Source organism: Hibiscus syriacus, unplaced genomic scaffold (assembly GCF_006381635.1).
Source record: "Hibiscus syriacus cultivar Baekdansim isolate YM2019G1 unplaced genomic scaffold, ASM638163v2 tig00110383_pilon, whole genome shotgun sequence".
NCBI lineage: Eukaryota > Viridiplantae > Streptophyta > Magnoliopsida > Malvales > Malvaceae > Hibiscus > Hibiscus syriacus.
Genome location: NW_024062714.1, coordinates 964960 through 990984, shown reverse-complemented (window position 1 = coordinate 990984; position 26025 = coordinate 964960). Strand labels below are relative to the sequence as shown.

The 26025-nt window shown below is 31.8% G+C and overlaps 1 protein-coding gene, 1 long non-coding RNA gene and 1 pseudogene across 2 annotated transcripts; 1 reads left to right on the top strand and 2 right to left on the bottom strand.

Annotated features, from left to right (window-relative positions):
- The first annotated feature begins 1723 nt into the window (after positions 1-1723).
- LOC120121791 lies at positions 1724-22359 on the top strand. The gene is made up of 3 exons (XR_005516020.1): positions 1724-1734; positions 3551-3558; positions 22225-22359. It is a non-coding gene; the product is annotated as an uncharacterized LOC120121791 (long non-coding RNA).
- Positions 7445-9372, bottom strand: LOC120121789 (serine/threonine/tyrosine-protein kinase HT1-like). Its single transcript, XM_039141074.1, has 3 exons — positions 8620-9372; positions 8072-8527; positions 7445-7783 (listed from the first exon to the last, which is right to left on the bottom strand). Exons 1-3 carry the CDS (start codon positions 9370-9372, stop codon positions 7493-7495), a joined length of 1500 nt encoding a protein of 499 aa, XP_038997005.1. The 3' UTR covers positions 7445-7492.
- LOC120121790 lies at positions 21778-22434 on the bottom strand (annotated as a pseudogene).
- Positions 22435-26025: the final 3591 nt, after the last annotated feature.

The window sequence follows — 26025 nt, the reverse complement described above, 5'->3', positions numbered from 1 at the left end:
TTCAAATTTTATTTTACTAATATTTTTATAAAATTTAATTAAATAAATATTATAAAGTCTTGTAAAAAATAAAATATAAAGGTTATAAAATTAAAATTTATTAAAAAATAAAAATTAGAAGTTACAAAATTAAATTTATGTATAAATTATCATTAAAATATATAATTAAAAATATAAAAATAATTATACAATTAAGAAGAGAACTCTAATGAATATAACAAGATAGAGGAAAATAAAATTCACGAAAACTTGATTTAAAAATAATAATATGAAAATTGTCACACTTTGTCATTTTTTGTTAAATATAACTCTATAAAGTCAAGGTGGATATTAATTCCATGTGTTTGAGTGTAACATCCCAAATTACGGGTTAGTGACTGAAATGCAAATTTTGAAAGTTTGATGGTCAAAATAAAAAAATTTGGGAAAAGTTTAAAGATCTAAGTGGTATTTTCCCCAAAAAGAATTTATTCCATAAATGGATTTATTTAGTGACCAAGTTATAAGAATTTGAAAGATCGGTGACCAAAGTATAAACTTTGAAAATGTTAGAACCAAAATGTAATTTTAAAAAGTTACAAATGGTCACGAAAATAAGGAAATAAATATATTATTTTCCATTTTTAAATGTTGGAAAATAATATTTAATGGTTTAATTCCATATTTAGTTTGGATTGTTGGATTAAAGTGACTGAATTGTAAGTTTTGGAAATTGTAAGGGTAAAATGATAAAGTGGGAAAATATTTTGTCTATCTTTGACTGTGGAAGATGATAAGGTTAATGTAGCTTGGTATTAATGTAAATATCAAGTTCATTAAGGGTAAATTAGTATAGATGTTTTGAATTCAAGGGTAAATTGATAATTTAGCATTTAATGAATTAAATATTCATTAAATATTAAAGAAAGATGAAGAATTACGAGATGAATTCATTCATCTTCTCCAGCACCAACGTGAGCTTCTCTCCAAAGGAAAGAAAACATTTGTTTTCAATTTTGAGCTAATTCCTTTGGAATTCGAGTTATGTCGTGAAATAGGAAAGTGATCTACACGAAAAATGCTATTATTTTGTACCAATATTTCTTTCTAATCTTGTTGGATTTCAAAGATCCCAAATCTAAGGGTTTATGTTCATGATAGGATTCATGAAATTGATGTTAAATCTTGATGATTTAGAGGTTATAGATCCATTTTCAAGCTTGACTCATGGTTAGAACATGTTCAATCTTTCTAGAAATTATTCTTTGAAAATTTGAACATGATGAATTTGAGTGAGAAAAATTATGAAAAAAATATATAAGGTCTAGAAATGATGTTGGGAGTATTCTACAAGCTTTAGAAATTTTAGGGACCATTATGTAAATTTTGAAAAGTTAGGGGACCAATTCATAATTTTTGGAAAAGTTGGTGTAAATATTAAAGGAATTATTAAGTATTGTATTTTGATAGAAAATGCGTTTCAAGTATATTATGGATTTGTTGTGGGGATATGTTTATGTTAGTACAATACTAACATATGTATTGTTATGAAATTGTGATTGTACAGATTGTGATTGATTGTGACTAAGACAAGTTAATGATAAAAGGGTTGTTATGGATTATATTGAGGAACATCGTTTGGATAAATAAAGTGTCAAGGTGAGTGCAAGTTTAATTTGTATTTATGTTATAGAACAAATATTGGCTTGCGATGAGCCAATGAAGGAGTTACTATGGTAAGAAGTGACTCCTAAAGTATTTTATACGGAATAATAAGTCGTGCCCACGCCTTATGCGAAAACCTTTTCTGGTCTTGCCATATTTGAATGCATGATTCTATAAATACAAGCATTTGAATGATATGATGCTTATGTGTGCATGAGTACATGAAAGTGGGTATATGTGTCATATGTTATTATATGTGACATGATTTACATGATTACATGTATATGAGATATGTGATACTAAATTACATGAATATATGAAAATACAATACACGCTAGGTGGTATTGACATAAGTGACTATATGATCATAAACTATGTAAAATAACAAAGACTTATGTGATAACAAGAGAAACTGATATAAACTAGGTGGTATGGATATAAATGATAAGTTAAACGACATTGATATATGAGATTATGAACATGTGGATATACGTCTAGTTGAAGTTATAAATTACATGAGTTAGATATATAAGAACTGGTATAACCAATTTATGAGATTAAATGAAAAGTGAGATAAGTTAAATAACATTGACCTATAACATTGACCTATAGGACAATATGACAATAATATATAAATTAGGAGACATTGACAGAAGTGATTATACGAACATGTAAGATAAGCTTTATGGGGAAGAGTTATGGGCTTAAATGAACATATAATATATGAGTCATATGGTAAAGATCTATGAAGCTATAGGAAAATGTTATGGGATCTATGTGATGATAAGTTATGAGAATATATATAGGTAACAAGCTATGTGAAATTGAATTAAGTGAATATATGAAACTAGAATATAATTAATGTGATATGAGTGATTATGTAAAACTGTGAGATAAGTTATAGGGCATTGATATACGAACTATATGAAAGTATGTACATGAATATATGTATAAATTTATATGTTATTCTATGTGTTATGAGATGTATATATGAACATATGTGAACAAGATATGACATACGTACATGAACAAATGAGAAATGATATAAGGCATATGAAATGATCTATATGATTACATGTAATACGTGATTACATGCACTTGTGATATATTTTATATGACACGGACCTATGTGATTACGTGAGAAATAATATAAGCTATGTGACTATGTGAACATGTGAATATGTGTTTATGAGAAGACATAAGAACAATATATAAGCCATGCGACATGTGAATCATATGAAAATGTGCTACGTGTAAGTGAACCATGTGCCTATATGAATATGTGAAATGATATAAATGATAATGCCCATATTATGTGATATGAGATCTAAGGGTATAGTTGGCATGCCAAGAGTCGAGGATTAAAGTGGTCCTTCGGGACAAGTGTTCAGCGCCCCTAGTGGGAATTTATACGAGCTGTGGTGATAGCATATATGCACAACCTCAGTGTACTCGCATACTTTGAGTTCTCAGTAATGTACATGGGCCTATAAAAGATATCAAAAGTGTTTGCATTATTATATGATATCATGTTATTATCGTTTACACTGAATCACATGTGTATATGAGCTAATAAAAGAGAAAACATAAATACACTGTATATGATGTATATGCTTTATTATATGAAATATGTTACAAGATTTATATGTGATACTATGTGTATTGCTGAGTGAAATGTATTACATGATAATGATATACAGAAATGATAAGTACAAGATCATAGGATAAATGGGTTAATGATAATGATAGAGATCATGATAATGATAGAGATGTTGATCATGATGGTATATGCGCATGTATGCATTTTGTTATATGAAATGTTTTATAGTTTTTATTACATGTTTTATATGCCTCACTAAGTCAACGACTTAGCGTGTGATTGTTTTCACATGTAGGTTTCGAGAAGAAGAAGAAGTAAAGTTAAGCAAGACATGTCAGTTTCTCCTTTCCAAAGATCAGATCAGAAAATAATTGAATACTATGTATTTTGCAATATTGATAGTGGTTGTCATGTAAATAAAGATTTGAATACGATATGCTTTAATCGGTTTTGTAAAATCATGTGATTGTATTTTTATGTAATTATTTAGTTGCATTGGTAAAAGTTTTAAAATTATTCACTATTTTATACAAGTAAATGTTTAGAAATGTCAATGTGACACCTCGAATTCGTGTTCGAGTCGGGTACAGGTTGGGGGTGTTACATTGAGAATTTTTTTTATTATTCATATTTTTTAATTTTCAAGGAATAAAAAATTTGTCTCTAAAAATAAAAATAAAATAAAACTCACATTAGAATTGACATGTACGAACATAATATTATTGTTAAATAAAATAAATTTCACATTATAATTCATCCCTAGATTGAATGAATCATTTAACAATAACATTTTCAATTACTTTGTTTAATATATATTAAAATTTTTTGTAATCTAATTTTTATTTTTAATATTTTTATATTTAATTTTCTTTCTATTTGTATAGTTTAAATTTAAAAATTTTAAAATAAATTTTTCTAAGAAAATCAAATAAGCCCTTTAACTTTTAAAAAATCAAATTGGCCCTCAAACTCGATAAAAAATCAATTTTTCCAATATGCCACATCATCGGCCACTATAGATTGCAACGTCAACACCGTAACGATCAATGACGAAAACCGTTGGTCAAAGAGCCATATTGGATTTGTTTTCTAAGTTTGAGGGCCACATTGGATTGGAAAAAAATACGAGGGCCACATTGATTTTTTTTTCAAAGTACGAGGGCCTCACTTATCTTTTTCCTTTATTTATTTTATTTTTGAATATTTTAAAAAATAAGAAATCGCCTAATTTGGGGAAAAAGATTGGGTTTCCTATTTTTAGACAAGGTTTTGGTGATATGTTTGGAATGATAGTACCTATATATATTATCTTTGGCAAAGCTGAAACGAATTGGCTACCTCCCTTTTACCTGATATCTAAATAGAGATTTCACTAATATGGTTTGAATTCAGTTTAGTTAGGTTTGAATAACAAATGAAAAGAAACAATGGTAATAAATATCAGTTGGTACAATTTAACTCCCCTTTCATAAATTACGTTCAGAAAATTCGATCAATTTAAAATGAAAAGTGATATTCTACCCAACCTATAGCCATCCATTTCCGTCAAAGACAATGCGGTTTATTTGTTCCACTTAGGGTTTAAAGTCCTAACTACATTCAAATTTATGGGAAAAATGTGTTATGTTACTTACTAGAGGAATTGTTATTCTTCCTAGAGCTCATAGGTTCGAGCACCAGCGATTGCAGTAGGGTGATTGAGCGTTCATTGTCAAATACTTGAGAGTATTTAGAACAGATATTACTTTATAATCATATTGGTTTAATAAAAAAATATTCGTGTGATTTTAGTCACAGCCGTGTTTGTAGAGCTTTTATTTCACAATTTTAAATAAAATATTAACTAATTTCTAGTGACATGGCCAAAAAAATATAGAAAAATAAAGTATAACTAATTATTTCTTCTTTGAATTTACTTAAAAAATATTATAAGATACATTTGTTAAATGAAAAGAATAAATTTTATTATTAGTCTGTGTGTTATATGTAAATTGTGAATTTATTTAATATAATCTGCTGATCAATTTTAGTCTTATACCTTTTCATTTTATAATTTTAATAATAATCTTAAACAGTATATAGACAATATGATTAGATTGCACAGAAATATCTATAATTTATGTAAAATACAAAATTATTGTAAAATTTGACTTAACAAATTTACTAATTTTTTTTAGTAATTAAAGAAATGAAAGATTAAACTCTTAACCCTTGCGTCGTCTGTATTCAACTTCAGCCATCCTGGTGGTGGAGTGTCCACTAATCTCTTTTGTATTATATATATGTTGTGATTCATTTCATTTATTTTAATTTGATCAATTTAATTTAAATTTTTAAATTTTAATCTAAATGATACATCATACAAAAAATAATTTAACTAAATTATATAAAAACATAGAAATAAACTAATAATAATAAAATAAATTTTGACTTGAAACTTTTATTAACAATTGATTGGATCAAAACTAAACGTTTAAAAAATAAAAACTAAATATATAATTTATGTATAATAAAAAAAATACAATGACTTTGAATTATGGTGTGTAGCCTTTCTTACGGCCCAAGTGTCAAGTGATATGGGATAAAAAAAAATGTGAAATGGCATGAATATTGAAGTGATTGTTCAAGTGTTTCATCCAGCCTTAATTTCCACATCTAACTAGAAATTGAAATGGTGGCCCAAAATCCTTCTCTTCAGAGAAAGCAAATACAATGGCTATCGACTACCGTAGTTTGTATAGCATGGAAAATAGTATCGTCAACAGCAGAGAAACTGGCGTTAACAATCTCGGCTCCTCCTCCATGAAGAATTAGATTTGTCTGATTGAAAATGAACCGATTACTGTTGGTTTCAGTTGTTAACCCCATCACCAACGAAGAACCCATTTCATGAATCATCGCTACTACTACTAGTCGTATTCTTCCACTTTTCAACTCTCATTAAGCTGTCTTTCTTTTCCTTCATTCTCTCCAAATCCGTCTGCAACTTTTTTATATACTTTTCAGCTGCAGTCATATTTATATAGATTAATTTTTTCATATTTTTTAGGTTTTGTAATTTTTTTAACAAATCCCGAATTTTAAATTATCCTTTTACATCTTGTTATTTTATTCTCTAATTTTCTTATCTTTTTGGATTTTTATATATATTAATTTTAAATTCGTGTATAACTTTTAGATGATGACGTCATATCGTCATCTATCACCGTATCTACTTGTTAGTTGTTATGTGTTCGAGACTTAACAACGTTAGAAAAACATGTAGAGGTAAAATGTTGGAACAGAGGCTACTTACCAAATTAGAAGAAATATCAAGTACAGGAGTCCAAAAAGTAATTAACCCAGGAAAATAATATGTAATCAAAGGAATGTATAAGGAACAAACAGTTAAACACGCAACCGAAAATGTTTATTTTTTTTAACATTTTAGATGTAGTAAAACTTAAAATATTAAGTTTTTAACATTTTACACAACCTAAAATGTTAATTTTAATATTTTCGGTTGAAACCATAAATATTAAAATATATATATATATATATTAGGTTGCAGAAATAACATTTTAAGTTATACTTAACAGAAAATATTAATTTTTTTAACATCTTCAGTTACATCTTTTCATAGCCTTAAATTAGATCGTCATACGGCAAAAAAAAACCCTATAACCTGTATAAAGAACAAAAAAAAAATAAGGCCAATGTAGTGCAGAAAGATGCGGTCCGCTGAAACTGTCCAACGAAATCTGAGGATTTGGCTATGAAAACCGCCAACAAGCACGCGTCAAAATAAAACACAGATTAATATTTGGTAGGGAATAGGGCCGTCCCATTAGAAACCACTCAATAATTAATGTAACCCATACAAAGATTCGGACATTGGCCACCTTATTCAAAGAATTTGTTTTGCTTTTGATCGTTTTACTTTTTAACAAATACAATTAAGAGACGAGTAAAGATATTTCTGCAAGGCGGATGATATTTATATCAATAAATATCAACATTCTTTTGTAAAAGATTAGCTTGACACTGTTATTACTGTAATACTATTGAAAATTATGAATTAGAACATGCTTAAGTGCATCAGTTTAAGGATTATATCTATCTTAGGCATTTTGTAAAAAAACAAAACATTAAAAAAAGATAACATAAAACCCAACTTGATGCATAAAAGCAGCATCAACAGCAGCTTAGAAAACGAAGCTAATTACAATTGGCTGAGTGACACTACACAAGCCAAGTCCAAATAAATATTCATGAGAACTTGGGTTTAAGCATAGGCGAAGCATAGGCATTAGAGTGAGGGTTGTGGGCAGGACCAAGCTTTTGAATCCAATGAGCCAGCCCTTTCTTATGATCTTGGCAGCAACTTGGGTTCGGTACCAGATTCAGGGTCCCATCACGATCCAGCGAGGAATCAAATTGCTCCAACACCTTCACTATCTGCCAAAACTCCAGCCTCTTCTCCGGGTTTAATGACCAACATTGCTCGATTAAAGCTCCCATGGCAGGTGGACAGTCTTTGGGGACAACAGGTCTCAAATTCTACGAAAAACACAGCTTCTGGTATCAGAACTACACATGTAATCACATAAACATTTGCAAATGTCCCAATTTCAGTCAAAGATTGAAGAAATGTGATGCTGCCTTCATATTAAGTATCTATTGTTCACCCAGAATGGTGTTAGATTGATTGTGTAATCTATGCAGCCTAAAATTCGACTGTAAAGATTTCCAATGCAGTCTTATACCACAGTTTTGTGCACCAAGATTTCAATCTTCAGTTAAATCATGCATGCATATTACCTAGAAGCATGAGATTTAGGGTCATACCTTGTTCACAACTGCAAATGCAGCTTGGATAGGATTCATATCCTCATATGGGATTGTTCCGGCAACCATTTCCCACAAGATCAGTCCAAAGCTATACACGTCCACCTTCCTTCCATAAGATTTCTTTTTAATCATTTCAGGTGCCATCCAACGGTAAGTTCCAGGGTCATCTGCCAGCAGATCACAATATGACTCCTCGCAAGCTATACCAAAATCAGCTATTTTCATGTGGAATTCCTGATCAATAAGGATGTTTTCTGGTTTAAGATCACGATGAATGACTCCTTGAGAATGAATGTATTCCATTCCACGAGCAATTTCGACAGCAATAGTAACTAACTTTTTCAATGGAAGAGACTTGTCATCAAGCTTGTGCAAGTATGCCCTTAATGAACCCTCTGACAAATATTCTGTTATAACACAATAAACAGGTGGCTTTCTACATGCTGCTATAAACTGGTTATCAGATCAAGAGATAAAAATAAGAACCAGAACAAGTTATGCAATGAAAATTCTCAAATCATGATTTATTCAATACAATATAATACCTTTATAACATTCGGATGGTGGAGTCGAGATAAAAGATCAACCTCTCTATTGAACTGTTTCTCTAATCTATCAGCCAAGTCTCTATTGTCATCATCTGGTACCCTAATAATCTTAACTGCAACAGCTTCGTCCTTATATACGCCATGATAAAGCCGGCTATGCGCACCGTGTGCGAATCTAAGACCGAGAAATAGCTGGGAAAGATCAACTGTGTGCTCATCGGCTGTCTCTACAGCATTAACCCTTCCACCAGCAAGGTCAAAATACTTGGTCCAACCGGATTCCTTCCTGCCCTTTGTACTATCTGAAATCTTCAAGGAACCCAAGTGCCTAAGGGGGCTTGAGTTTGATGGTGCAGGTGAACCGGACCCTTTCCTGTCATGTGATTCTTTGTGGAAAAACTTTCCCAGGCGTCGCTTGTCGGATTCTTTCCTTCGAGAGTGCGGGGTTGAGAATCTCCTCCTCTCGGACCTTGCTTCCTTGAAAGTATCCGACAGAACAGTCTGAGGGACAGGGGATAAAGATCTTTGCTTGTTCATGATCCGATTTGGCTGAATCTGTGTATCATTGCGAAGTGGTTTGGGATTAGAGGAAGACACTGTTGACCTTGGTTTGGATGCTAAACTCTGGTCTTGTGTCTTGTCTGATTGTAGATTCAAAGGAAAAGAGCTCAATCTAGATGAGTCCAACCTATGACAAACGGTGTGAGAAAACTTGGTTCTCCTAATCCATGAATTTGCCTCTTCTGACATTTCTTATGATCTCTGTAATTCACTCCAAATACTTACAAACTTCAAACACAACAAAATCTTAAACCCAAAGCTTCCTTTTTTCTTCTTTTAAACTCCCCTCCTTTGAAGAAGGGACACGATCAAGAGATTGTTTCTGAAATTATTACTCTGGAACTAAATTTCTTCAAGCACATCAACAATTGACCACTCAAAAATCAAACTTTAGGTTTCACTGAAAATCAAGAAACCAATCAAAGCCTAGAAGAAGAAGAACCAAGAATGAGACTCTGCCAAGCCTACATCTTTTCCCCATTTTCTTTTTTGAAAAGAAATAAAGATGATCACTTGAAACCCATCTAATCTATCAAAAACAAACGAATTTATTTTTTCTCTGTATAGGCTTTAAAAGTCAAAACACCACCTTCCTTGAATGCCTGGAAACTCCCACAAACCAAAGAAACAAGTCATCCAACCAATAAAACGGAATTTAAAAGTAAAACAAAAACCCAAAGAAAAAAACAAAAACGTACACTTCATCTATTTATTGAAAATAAAGAGAGAAACCCCATGATTATGATACCCATTACGCTCAGGAAAAATAATAATTTATTATTAAAAAAAAAGCAATTACAAAGCCCTTTGTAAACTTTTTTGCCTTTTTTTCAGAACCCAGATTCAAATATGATCAGATAAGCACAAACAAAGCAAATTTAAAAAGAGGAAAATCTCGAAGTACTAAGAGTAGTACATACGATAACATAAACCAAAAAAGCATCCAAAGACGAGATCCTTACCATGAAGCCAAGAAGTTCATGGCAAATACACTCAAGGTGGCATTCTTTTCTTGGAGATTGTTATTCTCCCTTTCTTTCTTTCAAGTTCCAACTTTTTATGTTCCAAACAAACCAAAGACAATCTTTTTGTGGGTAGATAAGAGGGTAAAAAAGGATGGGAAATAAAACCCAACAGTAAATAAATAAAAACTCTTAAGAATTTACCTCACCTGTAAAAGGGAGCTTGGGAAGGTATACGTATTGTATACGGAGATAGTCTTAAGTCCGTAGATTCCGTAGACCCAATATTTTCGGTTGAATACTGGAAACACTGGTGGAGCCAAGTTGAGAGGCGGTGCTCGACTGTGTGTGAGGACCACCAAACAGAAAAGTCAATGTTTGAAGGCATAATTCTCCAAAAAAAACAACAACTAATTATTGATTTTTTCCCTTTAAGAAAGTAAAGTAGCGTAAGAGAGCAGTAGTTAATTCTTTTTGTTGGCAATTAGAAATGATAAAGGTATTTAATTTGCATTCCTTTGTAATGACTAATGACTAATGACATAAAAGAAAAAGTGAAAGTGGATAAATTTCGGGCGATTTGATGATACTGTTTAACCGAATATATTCTTTTTAATATCGTTTGACTTATATTTTTTTGAAGTTGCACCATTTCGATTGAGGTGGCGAAAGGCACATCTTCGGGGACGCGTTTTACCTGATTTTACGTTGAGTTGGATGCTAAGTGTGAAAGACGCATCTCCGGGGATGCGCCTTCACGGGATTTTGCTGATTCGGTTGGTGATATTTTTTTAATAATAAAAATTAAAATTTTTATTGTTATTATAAATTAGTAATATATTATGTAATTTTTTTTCGGTTATAATTTAATAATTATCGAATGTATTTTTTTAATGTGTGTTAAAGATGTAGTGTATTATCTACATTAATCGGATAGAACGATAGATGAAAACTAATTTTTATTTTATTATAGTTATATGAAAAATGTATAAAATTATTATATTACACGTATGGTTATATTATTATTTTTTATTTTGATTATCGATTTATTAATTTTATCACTTGATTATTTAAATATTATCAATCTAGTCATCTGTTATTATTATTTAACCAAAATATTGATGCATAAGTTAATAAAATTAATATAATTACACATTTAATCTTTTATTATTATTATACATTGAGAAATTATAGAAAATGCAATTACATTTAAATATTAGAAACAAAAACATTCATTTAAATAGAATATTAGGTTACATAAGGGTTATCGGTTATGTGATGATAATAGAGCTGGACATTTTTTTCTATTGTGTCTGATGTTTCTACAATGCCCGCATCGTTTTTGTTCTGTTGACTTCTCCCGAATATCTATATCACAATGTATTCTAGTAGATTTTGGACGACCTGAGTCCCTCAATAGCAATGGATCTGGTACAATTGTAAGCCAAGTTTGAATCTCATCTGGGTCTCTTTCGTTTCCTATGGGCGGAAACTCAAATTCATATACCTTTAATACTTGTGAAAGTTGGTATACGGGATCAACATAATTTTTGTAGTCCAAATACGAATGTGAGCAAGTTGCAATGACATGAGAGCATGGATATTTGAGTGCTTGAAAGAAACCACAATCGCACCACCTCTCATGCAGATTAACTCTGAAAGAGTTAGCTTCAATCCTTTGCAACGGACGTGGCATTTCGGTTACACGAAATAATTCACGGGTGCGAGAAAAATTTGTAACCAACATCCCATTTGACGCAGCCACTTTTTTCTGTAAATCAGTTACTAGTCTTGGGTGGTAAATATGGTTGTTTTGCATCCATGTAAGAGTTTGTCCACCGAGCTTTGCAAAGAGTTGACCCAAACGAAAATAAGTCGTTTTGACCAACGCCGTGACTGGTAAATGTTGCGCCCCCTTTAAGGTTGAATTTATTGCTTCAGCCAAGTTTGTTGTCATATGACTATATCGATACCCCCCCGTCATACGCATTTGTCCACATTTCTTTGCTGATGTCCATAATGTACTCGCACCCCTTCTTATTTTGCCAAACAACTCTTGTAGCATCGACTCAAACCTTTGAGGTAAGAGTTCGTAACCTAAGCCATTAGGAATATGTAATAGTTAATATGAAGTATAAATAAATAATACGAAAATGATAGAAAAATTGGGGAAAAGTAACATACCCATTCGCACGACTAATTGACGTTCATCGTTCTTCTTGTATTTTTTCGTAATAGTTTGCAGCAATATGACAGACACAATAACGATGTTGAACATGTGGAGGTCTATACATTGTACCCAAAGAGTCCATTGCTGCTTTTAGCCCGGCTCCTCGGTCTGAAATAATGTATACTCATTCCCTGGTGACAACATGTAAACGTAAATTTTTAAGGAAAAAAGCCCAAGACTCATTGTCTTCTCCTTAAATGAGGGCAAACGCAATGGGAAGAATATTGTGGTTTCCATCTTGGACCACAACCAATAATAAAAATTGCTTGTATTTCCCATACAAGAAAGTACCATCAATTTGGACAACTGGTTTACAGTACTTGACTGCATTAATACACTGAGAGTAAGTCCAAAAGACACGGTAGAATTGACAGCGATCGTGAACCACTCGATCATTCACGTAATGATGTTGAGTTTCGAACTCAACAATTGTCCCGAGTTGAGTCTTTGCACAACATGAAACCAACTGGGCATCTCATTGTAAGATGAATCCCATTCGCCATGAAGTTTTCAAATGACATTCTGTTTTGCCAACCAAGCTTTTTTATATGAGACGGTGTACCCATATTGTGTCTGTATAGCATAAATCAACACTGCAATAGCTATATGAGAGCTTTGCTTCACAATAGGCATGATTGCTTGGCAAATAATATTGGAGTCCAAGTTGGGATGATCCTGGTTTATACCTCTTGCACAACACGTATGAGGACCGTTGTATCTGGTTAGTTCCCATAAGTTGTTCTTCCTCTTCCTCTTTGATACACAAACCATCCATTGACATCCGTTGTCACGTTGGACGCAGTAGCAGACATATTTCTCTGTGTTAGATCGATCAACTCGGGACTGAACTGAGTTATAAATATTGTAACTCTTTATTGCCATCATTGCTTCATTCTTCGATGCGAACTCCATTCCAATATGTAAATCACCGTCATTGACTATTGATTGAAGTCTATAGTTGCCAACATCAGGAAGATCCGGAAATTCAGGCTCATACATTGCATCATAATCAGCCCTATACATATGTGCAGGAAGTTCGACTGGTGTTGTATTTATCGGAACATCATCCTCGTCGTCATCATAATGTACGTTAAACTGTGGTGAGTCAGGTTCAACAAATAATCTCGTTTCAGCACCATCTGCACTTGGCTCCCGAAGAGGTTTTTCTGGTGGAGATGAGGGTTCCTCCGATAATCCAATGTTGAGGTCAAATAAGTTCCCGCTTGTGTGTCATCCCCTTGAACTTGAGGCCATTGTATCATGTGGGATGTGAATAGACTACCGTCTCGTTGGCATTTCCATATGTAAGTCGAAAACATTGGCAGATGAATGTCTGCCCCTTGAAGTAGAAGAGATGTTGCCATATGGATTATTGGTGAAACCACGTGGGTTGAGATCATAAGCAGTTGCAGATGAATGCCTTCCTATTGAACTTGATGGCATGACATCTAGCGTTGGATCCGCCATTAATGATGTGAAATCATTACAGACCAGTTGTGTCAGGCTATCAACTTGATCAGCTTGATATACAATGCCAAAGTGAGAGGAATATGAGAGACCGTGAGAAGCACGAACCTCAATAAAAGTGGCATACATTTCAAAAAGAGATTGTGAACTTCCCATATGAGCATCAACCATCATAGAAACATCATCATTGTTTGAAAGCTGAAATGATGTATACGTGAGCGAAAAATGTTCAGTAGGAAATCTGTACTGAAGTGAAAATAGTCTTCTCCGGGCTGCTACACGAATCTTTAAAGAAATTTTTTGTGATTAACTCCTCAAGAGTGATGTTTCTCTTCAAGGTTAAGGGGGATATAATGATCTGACTAAAAAACAACCCCCTCTTCAGATTCCTTAATTTCTCCATCATACAAAACAACAGCATAAAGACGACTCATTTTCAGAGAATAGAGGATTGAGATTTTTGAGAAATTTATAGTTTGAGAATTTGAATGCTTGTGAACTGAAGTTTGTTTTGAAAGTTTTATAATACGTTGCATATAATAGTGTCTATAACGGGGGTACTATTCACGTGAAGGCGCGTTCCTAGGGGCGCGCATTCCATTATTTTGTCAGAAAATATGTTATCATTGCCCTATTATGTCACTTATGTCCCCCGATAACTATTCATGCCAATACCTACTATTTCTTAGGGAACCGTGAAGGCGCGTTCCCGGGGGACGCTTTCCATTATTTTGTTAGAGAATATGTTATCGTTCCCGGGGGTGCGTTCCTGGGGATGCACCTTTCACACGTGGCATCCAACTCAGTGTAAAACCAGGTAAAGCGCGTCCCCGAGGATGCGCCTTTTGCCACCTCAGTCGAAAGGGTGTCATTTCGAGAAATATAGGTCAAACGGTGCTAAAAAGGGAGATATTCGGTTAAACGGTGTCAGTTTGGTCAAATCGCCTAAATTTCGGACAAATAAAGGTGTCGTTTTCATGAAGAACGTGTCTTAAGAAATTGTTATAATAACTCGGGTAAATTACATGTTTAGTACTCAACTATCACTTTTGGTTTGTTTTGGTCACGTAATTATTTTTTTTTTTTAAATTCATCTAACGTTATGTTTTAGTTTTATTTTAGTCATACACCGTTTAAAAAGTGATAGAACTTCTGACATGCTATTTATAAAAAAATCAATTATGACGTTATAGTAACTTATGATGACACACCAATAACATCGTTAGTTTTTTAACAACGAATAAACGAAATGAAATCAAAACATAATATTAGATATGATTTTTAAAAAAATGTGACTAAAATAGAATAAAAGTAGTAGTTGAAATATTATAAGTGTAGTTTATCCTAATAATTTTTACATAAGTAACAGTTAGAGCTGGGTATATGGGCTAAGGCCCGCGGGCTACCCGTTTAACCCGCGACCCGTGCGGGCTTCGGGCCTCAAAAATTGAAGATCGTTTAATTTGCGGGCTTTTTAGCCCGGACCGTTAAACCCGCGGGTTTAATGGGTATAACCGCGTGCTACCCGCGAAACCCGTTAAAGCCCGCTTAATTTAAAATTCATAAAATTTTAGAGAAAATAAACTTAAAGAATTTTATTGAAAAAGAAAATAATTTACCTATAAATATGATGTTACTTATAACTATTGTAGTTCTTAAATTTATTAGGATATTTGTCATAATTTTACCGCTGCTTGATATTTTTTTAATTTAAATATACATCATTATCATTTTGGTATTTAAAGATTTTTTTATTTAATTTTGACCTTTATTTTTTTCATGAAGTATGTTATCTATTTTGTTCTTTAATTATAAAAATTCACGTGATATTCTAATAATATATCACATAACACGTAATATTTAGATTAAAAATAAGAAAGAAAAGCAAAAGAAAAAATTGAAAACATACTTTTCAACTTTTAAAGACTTTTACAAAATAAATATATTTTTATCAATTTTAATATAATTGTATCTTTCAAATTTACTCTTATACTGTAAGTATTTTATTTTATATTTTCATATTATGTTTTAGTCTTTCTCTAAAACATTCATAAAATACAATTATTAGGATAACTTGACAACTTTCTTTTTAGATTTGTATAATGTTTGACTTTGTTGAATTTTTATGTTTGAATTTCTACTTTCAGACACTTTTGTGTCTTCATATTATAGCCTTGGATAATCGTGTTTTATAAGAGTATAATGTGGTTATTGTTTTATTTAATTTTAAATTTGGTGATATAAGTGAATATTGTTTTTTTAATTTGAGTTTAAGTAATTATATCATTATATATATATATTAATGATTAAAAAAATTTAAAAAAATTATTTTATAATCATTTCCGGCTATTTAAAATAAAAATTAAATATTATTTATTATTTTGACGGTGCTACCTTATTTTTCAAGTTGCTCGATCATTTTTAAAGGTGTAGTAAGCTAAAACATTATTTTTATTGTATTTAAAGCATTTAACATTATTTTTATTAAACGGGCCGCAGGTAAGCTCGTTTAACCCGCGGGTTAAATGGACGGGTCACGGGCTTTAAAATTCAAAACCGTTTATGAATGTGAGCTTTTTAGCCCGTTCTATTTAAACCCGTACCGTCAAAACTCACGGACTAAACGGACGGATAGCCCGTATACCCACCTCTAGTAACAGCCATGGATGGTACGTTTCGCACGGATTTCTTGTATCAAGTTTTTCGTGGCCAGCGGCCCTCTTGTCGGTATCTGGTAGGTGTTGTATATAAATATTATTTGAGTAATTGAGTTTATTGAAATAATGGTTTAATTTTGAATTGTTTTTAAAAAATTTTGTATTAAGTTTCATTATAAGTACTTGTTCATTATTATTAAAGAATGTATTTTGATTATTAATCTAACATTTTTATTGATTCTTATTATAATTATTTGGATATAAAATTAGTGTATTTCTTAAATTTTATAAACATATTGTTTCTTTTTATAGAATTTTATAAACATATTGTCTATACCAATAAGACGTGTTTAAATAATAAAAAATACTTTTAAAAAAAATATAAATTAATATTTAAACTTAAATCTAATTTTTAAACTTTTTTATTTAATTAAGTATCTAAATTTGGTTTAAAGTTTATTTTAGTATATTATTTTGTTCAATCAAGTATATGAATTTACTTTAAGATACTTAATTTTTACTTTATGATTAGAATCTTTTTAAATAAATTATTTAGTGTAAGTCCTAATTTAGATCAAAATTGAAGTTCTAATGTTAATTTATATCAAAATTATTTAAACTGTTAAATACAAATACTTAATTGAAAAAAAAATCTAAAGTGCCAAATTAAACTTTATAACGTTTTAAAACCTAATTGGAAAAAAATTACCAAATTCAGATGTTAAAATATGTATTTGTTCTAAAAATAATAAATATGTCAGTTTTTAATTTTTATATTTTTAAAAAGAGTCGTTAATGATTAAAATATTAAGTTTACTTTAATGCTGATGGGATATAAATAGAGATGACAAATGGTTGAGTTGAATTTAGCTTCGGGTTAATCTAACTCGATTTAAAAAATGTATACACTCCACACAAATTTGATATGACATGAAAAAAATATATCTTCCACCCGACTTTAGTTAATCTGAAGAACATATTTTTTCTACCCAAATCCGATTCAACCTGAATTTTTGGAGTATAAATTTGATTAGACCTTGGACCCATCTTAAGTATCTAATTATAAAAGTTATAGAGAGAACATTATAGGGATAATTCATAAAATTATATGAAAAAAAAATACAATTTTGCCTCTAGGTTGGGTTTAAGTTAGAAGTTTTTCCATTCTACCGAACTCGATACGACCTGAACTCAGCCTATATAAAATTTAAGTAAAACTTAATTCAAACATAATTTTTTATATAAAAAATATATTACCAAATAGAGTTGAAATTCGTCGATTTCTAATCGAGTTATCATTCTAAATATGAATTTTGAGTTTCTTAAAATATACAAACAAAATTTACCTTCACTATAAAATTTGTTATTTTTTATTAAATAAATTTAAATGAATGATTAACAAAATTAAAACGAAATCATTTGACTAAATTTGAATAAATTAGTTTCACTATTTGTTTAGCTAAATCAGAAATAACAGGAAAGAAAGCAAGAAGACCTGAGAATATGGAAAGTGGTACTAAAACCTAAAGGGACCATTCCTAGCATATCTCTTTTTTAATCTCACTGTTATTTAATTTATTTATTGATTAATTTAAATTATATATTGTATAAGTATATCATGAGAGTGATTCTTCAATTTCAATTGTTATATTTATGATATCAAAGTTTGAACTTATAATCTTACTTAAAAGATTTAATATTTCATCTCATTATACTATTTTTTAATATTTTAACTCTTGATAATTTAGTTTTAGTTAGAAATTATTAATTTTTAGTAATATATATCATATCATTATTTGTATTAATATAATATATATTATATCGATAATTAAGTATATAATAAAATATTACATTAAATATTGATTAATAGTTAATTAATTATTTTTGCTAAAAAATATTTTAATCAAAATTGTAGCGTTAAGTTAAAATGATGATTTAATCTAATATTATAAATTCTTTTTCTAAAATTATTATCCAAAGAAAGCTTGGTATAGGGTTCTCCAGGTCTAAGATGTGACCCCAAGTAACTATTTGAGTCACCATTTCAATGTTTTTATTTGAGAGAGTCGAACCTCAACCCCACCTAAATCAATTCCTTTCTTTTTTCCATTAAATTGGGTACACCATGGTTCATGATTCTTGTAATCCCTAGATTTGGTTTAGAGATCTACGATAATCGCAACGAACGAATAGAGAGTTGATTAACAAAAAGTTCATAATTATTTTTAAAATTGTTTATCAAATATTTTATCATAGATAATCTCATGCCACATTTACAAGGAGTTTAAAACTAAATATTTAACTTTATACAGTATGAAAACTGAGACTACACTTTCAATAGCCAAGCCGATCATACATCTGGATAATCTGAAAACGACATACAAAAAAAAAGTAAACTATAAAATTCAGTGTGTCCCCTAAGTACATTTAGATATTAATATTCAAACACAAATAATTCAAACATTATGTAATAATAACATAAAAATCAGGCAACAGTAAAATCAATTGTTCACCATTGGAATATCTTAATAGAAGTTCTCATAGTCTTATCTTTCGCCGTAGATAAACTGGATAAGGATGTTACCCTCCGAATAGGAGCCTAAAATAGAAAATAGTAAACATGTTGGGGAAGTTATCCTCCAAAAAGAAACTATATACAAAAAATCATAATCAGGATAGGGATATTACCCTCCAAGGATGAACCAAAAGTAGAAACAAGAATTAGGATGAGAACGTTACCCTCCGAAAATGAATATGAGACCTCCGTAGATAGTCTCAATATAGAAATTTATACCAACCTATAGACCATCGAAAAACATAATGATAAGGGTAAACAAAAAAAGTCAAAGGTCAACGTCTTCGGTTTAAGTTCGGATTTAATCAACGGTTCAAAACCAGTTCGGTTAGATTGGTTCTAAAACGGTTCAGTCAAACCGGTTCAACCCTCTATATTGGTTTGACCCGTTTGCAGGAAAAAAACAACTCCCACATGTACAGCAGTGGCGCGTAGGACGGCCTCCGGTGATGGAACTCATTTTTTTAGTATCGTATTTTAAAGTGTGATGAGTCACTCATAAGGATCATGACGGAGATGTGAATTTTTATAAAATCCGAAAAGATGCGATCTCATAAAACGACGACGCGGACTACACTAGAGGAACATAGGACACCGGTAGATGATGCCACAAGTAATGACCACAACAATCTGAACGGCGATGAAATAAGTAATGAAGGCAAAGGGGAAAAGAGGAAACAGGAGTGGGTATTTCATCATTACCCTAAAATTTTAGGTTAATCAAGCACAAGTTCCTACACTTCTGAAATTCACATCTTCACCCAAGTTTAATTACAACTTTCGATCTAGCCCCCAAAATTCTAGATATGATAGTTATCCATTTAGTCTTAATCTAAAAAGTTTATCTAACAACGCCTTTCTGATATCTCTTGATCAGGTCTAATAAATTTCGTCTTGGATTACGAATGATAAGCATGCTGCTTGATCAATTCTACAAGAATGTCAACTATTTGGTTGGAAATAACCTTGTAGAAAAGAAATTGATGTAAGAAATCAACAATTAGTTTGTCTAGTAGGTTAAGACACTATATTTTTTTAAGTAAGGTTAGAAGTTTAAACCCTAACGTTTGTAGGGGTGTGCAAAATTACCCGACCCGGTTGACCTGACCTGCCGACCCGTATCTAAAAAAACCGGGTAATTCTCTAAAAAAAATTACCCGGCCGGGTCGGGTACCCGGCCCGACATTTCCCGGGTCGGGCCCGGGTCACAAAAATCTAGTTTTTCCGGGTACCCGGTTACCCGAGTACCCGGTTAGTTTTTATTTATTTTTATTATATATATATATAATTATATAAAATATAATGAATTATTTATATTATGGATTATTATATTTTGTATTTTGAACTTTTAAATTTTATGTTCGGATATTAGAGTATGTAATTCGAAGTTTCGAACATTTAAATTTGTGTATATTTTTTTTTAAATTAATAATTTGAAAATAAAAAATTAAAAACCGGGTATCGGGTACCCGATTACCGGGTACCCGTAACATCCGAGTCGGGACCCGGATTTACACACCCCTAAACGTTTGTGAATAGAACAAATTGAGTTGAGAGTATCGTCATTGCCTCTACAATATCAAATCTGGATTAATCAATTTATAGACCGTTGATAAATTAAAAAAAAATTATGCCTGTAACAGATCTCAAAGCATCTACTACATAGGCTTGTTGATCCGTATCAAATTATTGAGAGCGTCATTGAGATAGCTCTGCCTACCATTTCTTCTCCACCACCGCCACTATCTTTGGCCAATGATTCCCCAACTTCAGGTGTCGTGCCAATACATGGAACAGATAGGAGTTTAGATTCTAGGAGCCGTCGCAGAGTTGGCAACAAAACCGTTTCAAGGTAAAAGCTCTACGCATGTAAACCACCTTTCGACTCTCGTGGTAAACCCTTTTGATATTTCATTATGATAGCAAGCAGCAGAGATTTTTTTTAATAAAAATCACTAATTTTATTTAAAATAAAAAAATATATTAAATTACAATAAAGATTTAAAATCGTAATAGTAAATTAAACACATAATTAAAATAATTTACTATAATCATTGAAATAAAATTAATAACTTAAAATCACATAAAGACTATACAAGTAACAAATATTTTGGAATCAAACGAAAAATAATATATTATTTTACATTAAGATTTTATTTGATATACACATCAACAAAAAATTAATCAAATAATTAAAATTTCATTACTTTCTTATTTTATAATTTTTTTTGAATTAATCACTGGTATTCGATCTATTGATCGACTAATCCAAATCGGGTATTACAGAGGCGAGGGCGACCCTCCCAACTTAGTTTGCTCCATTCGCAAACGTCATGATTCGAACCTCTGACCTTATTTAAGGGACCTAGTGCCTCATTCCACTAACAAATTTTATATCATTACAAATTTATTACTATTTTTCATACCAAATAAAGAAAAAATAAATTTTTTCCCAACAATATCCTAAATGTGAGATAATTTAGCCGATTAATATGCTATTTTTAGTATCTCTATATAAATAAAAAATACTGCAATGGATATTGGCAGGCACTTTATGATAAGACCATTACCAACTTTCCCAGCTAAATATTAGAACTGGGTTGGGAATCGGGATCCAATGATTAGCACACCACATTTGTTTTACACAAGCTAGACATAGACGAGAGTATTAGAAGGAAAAAGGGGGGGGGGGGGAAGAAGAAACAAAACCAAACCAACAAACAAGAAAACATAGCAGAAATGCAGAAACTTCATACCAGCATCTGTCTGGTCTAAGGTTTAACTGGAAAAAGGGGAGTGAGGACAACATGAAGAGAGTACAGGTTGAGCACCAAGAAAACTACTGCTGCAACAAAATCGGAAATAAGGGCGCCAGTGACATGGTTGCAAATCGGCAGCCAACCTGCATGACTATTCCCTTTCTTGCCCATCTCTGCTACTGTCAAAGCAGCTGAGATGCTCGATGTTAGTACTTAGTAGCATTGCTATGACCACGTCCAGGGTCACAATCAGGCCACCAACCAAACTCTTTGAAGATAAAAAGAGAGCTATAAGAACGTAGCCGCTTGCAATTGCCTCAGCAATCACATAAAACCTATGCCAAAATTTATCAACCAACAAATATATATTGGGAAACTTAATACAGGGGAGTTGTAAAAGACTCTTACTTGAATGCAGGGGTGTTGCTATATTTTGCCGAGAATTTTAGGTTCAACACCTCAGCAGAGTCATGGCTTGTAACCATGACAACTATTGCAGAAGCAGTTGCACCAAAAGCTAGAAGCCTTAGGAGAATGGTGATAATTGTTTTGATTTTGGCCATCAAGACTCAAATGATAGCAGGAGGGAAATGGATTTCTCATTTAAGTGGGAATGAAACAATATATATAGATGCAGGTTCCAGATTTGAATAATTTGATGCTCAACATTTGTTTGAAGATGAAAAGAATGATTTGGTAACCTGCCAAAGAAGATGAAATCAATAAGAGGAGGCTCTCAAATCAAATCTATTGGGTAATTTTACATCACAAGTGTACAAGCTTTAAAGGTTGATTGGAGTGTGGGGGCATTTGATTATAGCTGAATCAGTTCAATACCGTACGGAAAGATGTACAGCGGTTGCTAGTAATTTCAGTCCAGGTGTACTTTTGGCCTTGTGCTAGCGCTGACCTAATTTATTTATGTTCCGCTTATGTACTTTCTTTTAGTAGGTTCCAAATCCATACGTCCGAGCGGGTCAAATTCATAGTTTGAACTTAGTGCTCAACCTACACTCTCTTCATATGAAATAAGAGTTATAACTAAAGTAGAATCTTTGGCGGACTGGTCTTCACCTATAATCATATTTTTCATAGAATTTTCTTGTTTCATTTGTTTTTAAATGCAGATATGGCTCAAATGGTTTGTGGCTCTTGTCGTCAATTGCTTTCATATCCACGAGGAACCCAGCATGCTAAATGTTCATGTTGCGAAACAGTAAACTTTGTACTTGGAGGTTCCTTTCTCCTTTTCTGATGTTTAATATCAAACATATACTTGCTTTCTGCCAAGAGCTGTAATGAAGCTAGCTATTCTTATCCTCCACTTATTGATGTTACAGGAATCACAGTTATTAAAAGCTTGGTCTTTTTACTTGGACAACAAGAGCATGCAGTCTGGTTTTCTATTCATTTTTTCGCTTCTGTGATTTATTGGTAGAAAATAGAATGTAGTCTCAAACATTTTATTAGTCTTTCCTACACTTTCAACTCATCAGGTTGGACTGGTTAAGTGTGGCAGTTGTGCAGTGTGGTTGATGTACCCCTATGGAGTTCCATCAGTCAAATGTTACTCTTGCCTTCGTGTGGCAGAAATCGGGGTAATGTGATTTCGTCTCTCTTTTTTGCTTGCAGTTTTATGTTGGCTACCTTTGATCAACACGTTTTGTGCTCACATCAGATTGTATTGCTAGTGCTATCATTTTTATGAGAAGTTGAGCTCAGTGGATTCATTATGTTAATGCTTCATGTGTAGGCACATAATGTACGCACTCTATAGCAACGAGAGTTGGTACAAGTGGTTGAGATTCAGGAATTTAAACTTGTAAGGTCAAGTTCGAATCCTATCACTGTCACTCTTAGTGAACAATCTGTAAATTCCTATATAAATCCCAATCGGGTCTTAGGTATGCCTTAACTTTGGACTGGGAGAGCCACCTCTTACCTAAACTTTTTGTACCAAAAAAAAAACAATGGACGCCCTCCATGGTCTGTACAACGGGAGCAACTGACCCCTCCCAATGCTGTGTATTTAACTGCCCCAATATCTTTCTAATCTATTGATCCTCGACTTTTTTATCTTGATGTAATTTGTTGACTTATCAATGTACATGAATTAATGCCGATATTATCCTAACAAAAACTCAAATCTATTTCGATGTGCTAATCAAAGTTGGGAGTTCTGGATTATGTTTCAATCTTGCTGCCATGAAAGTTGAACTTTCTGCTTTTATCCTTCGTTTAGTAGGGGTGTTATTTTTTCAACATGTCTTACCCAAAAATGTATTTGACTAGTTTCAATGCGTAGACGCTCGTTTTTCCCGGGTTTTAATTGTTTATTATTATTATTATTATTATTTTATTAATAATATTTTTATTGTTTTTACAGATCCAACAAGTCAAGTCCGAATTAATCAACCTAGACCCATTTACAAGATGTCCATTTCGGGTCAAGCCCAACAACCCATCCAATCAGCAGGCCCAAAGAAAAAAAGCCAAACGCATTAAGGTTTCATTATGTTCTAACATAGCCACCTAATCAACAGCCGTTCGATCGGGTTAGAGATCAACAATTTAGATCTCTCAAAAATTAGGGTTTTAAATTTAAGGGGTTGTTTGATTCAAGGTATATCTTATTACTAGAAGAATAGAATCCTCATTCTCTTATTTGGTTGGCAAACATTCTCAGACTCCGATAATATTTTATTATCGACAGTAAATTTTTTTAGGTATATTACCGGAAATGTGATTATCATTCCCCTTAAGGATTGTTGGATTACCGACGTTTTAGACTAAATTACGTTTAATTTTTTTCTCAAAAATATCCTTCTTATGTAGTTGAATAATAAAAATTCTATTAAGGTTAAATTACAAATTTATTCTTAAACTATTTTAAATTTACAAAAAATCTATAATTAAAATTTTATATGAAGTTCAAGAGTTAAAATAAAATTTTACCCTTTCATTAAACCTATTTATATTTTCAATTTTATAAAAAAATTATATAAATTTTATGAATTTAAATTTTTTAAAGAAAATATATAAATTAATTACAGTAGAATTCAATTTATTAAAAAAATAAATATATAATAAAGATAATTTGATAAAATATATATTCCAATAATCTTTTATACCTTTAATCAAACACTGTAATCTTACATTCATGCTAAATCAATCAAACACAAAATACATTATCAGTAATCCTATTCACCGATAATATTTTATTACTACTGGTAATTTTATATTTCGTGAACCAAACGTGAAGCAATAGCAGTCGCTACCAACAAGGTTCGGTCACCGATCGACGCGTGTGATACATGTACCCACCGTTTGTCTCCTCACCGCGTGAGCCGCTGCCGTCTTCATCAAATCCGACCAAACAATATAAAGTCACTCAAATCAGACGAATACCAACCCTAATATAAAAAAACCCATTTAAAAATTCACTTAAATCCTGGTAATCCGGGAAAATCATTCCCCTACCAAATAGCTTTCATGATTTCCATCCAAAAATCAACCATAAATCAGCAAGCAACAATCGAAATTGGTTGAGAAGGGATTCAAACAACAAAGATAAGCCGAACCAAGAAAAGTGGCCATTTTCAAACAAAGGAGGCTTTTGGAACAAAACAATCATTACAAAGCAAACCGAAACAAAGAGATTTTCGAACCAAAAAAACTACCATTAAAAAAACTCACCTTTAGGCAAGATTCGACCACCATTGCTTCACTGGAGCGATAACATTCCAACATCGGAGGTAAATCTCTTTCCTTCGGGGGTTTGGGTTTCGATTTTCGATTTTGAAAAAAAAAAAAACTTAAAATTTGGAACTTTCGAAGGGCCGAAAGAGAGAGAGGGGAGAGATTCGCGTTTGGGTTTGCTTGCCTTCACCGTAACGAAATTTCATGATATTTTGTTTTGAGCATTCATTTTTCTATATTTATATGTTAGTCACCAGTGTATGTGTTATTCTATTTTCATTAACATTCGATTTTGGCTGCAGTATTTTGTGAACCTTATATTCGGGCACTATTGTGTATATTGACACATTTCGGTATAATTCTCATTTATCTTTCTGATTTTCTGGTTCATTTTATTTTAGTCATTGACTTTATGCGAAAATGACTATTCAGACTCTAAGTCCTTAATTTCTAATTGGTTTACATTATGGCTGTTTTATTTTGGGACAATTTT

Bases quoted from the DNA above. Each gene is read 5' to 3' on its own strand.
- LOC120121789 (XM_039141074.1), bottom strand. From the start codon at position 9,372: ATGTCAGAAGAGGCAAATTCATGGATTAGGAGAACCAAGTTTTCTCAC. The intron at 8,528-8,619 runs GTATTATATTGT...TCTGATAACCAG, and splicing joins ACCATCCGAATGTTATAAAG to TTTATAGCAGCATGTAGAAA. The intron at 7,784-8,071 runs GTATGACCCTAA...TGTTTTTCGTAG, and splicing joins CATTTGCAGTTGTGAACAAG to AATTTGAGACCTGTTGTCCC.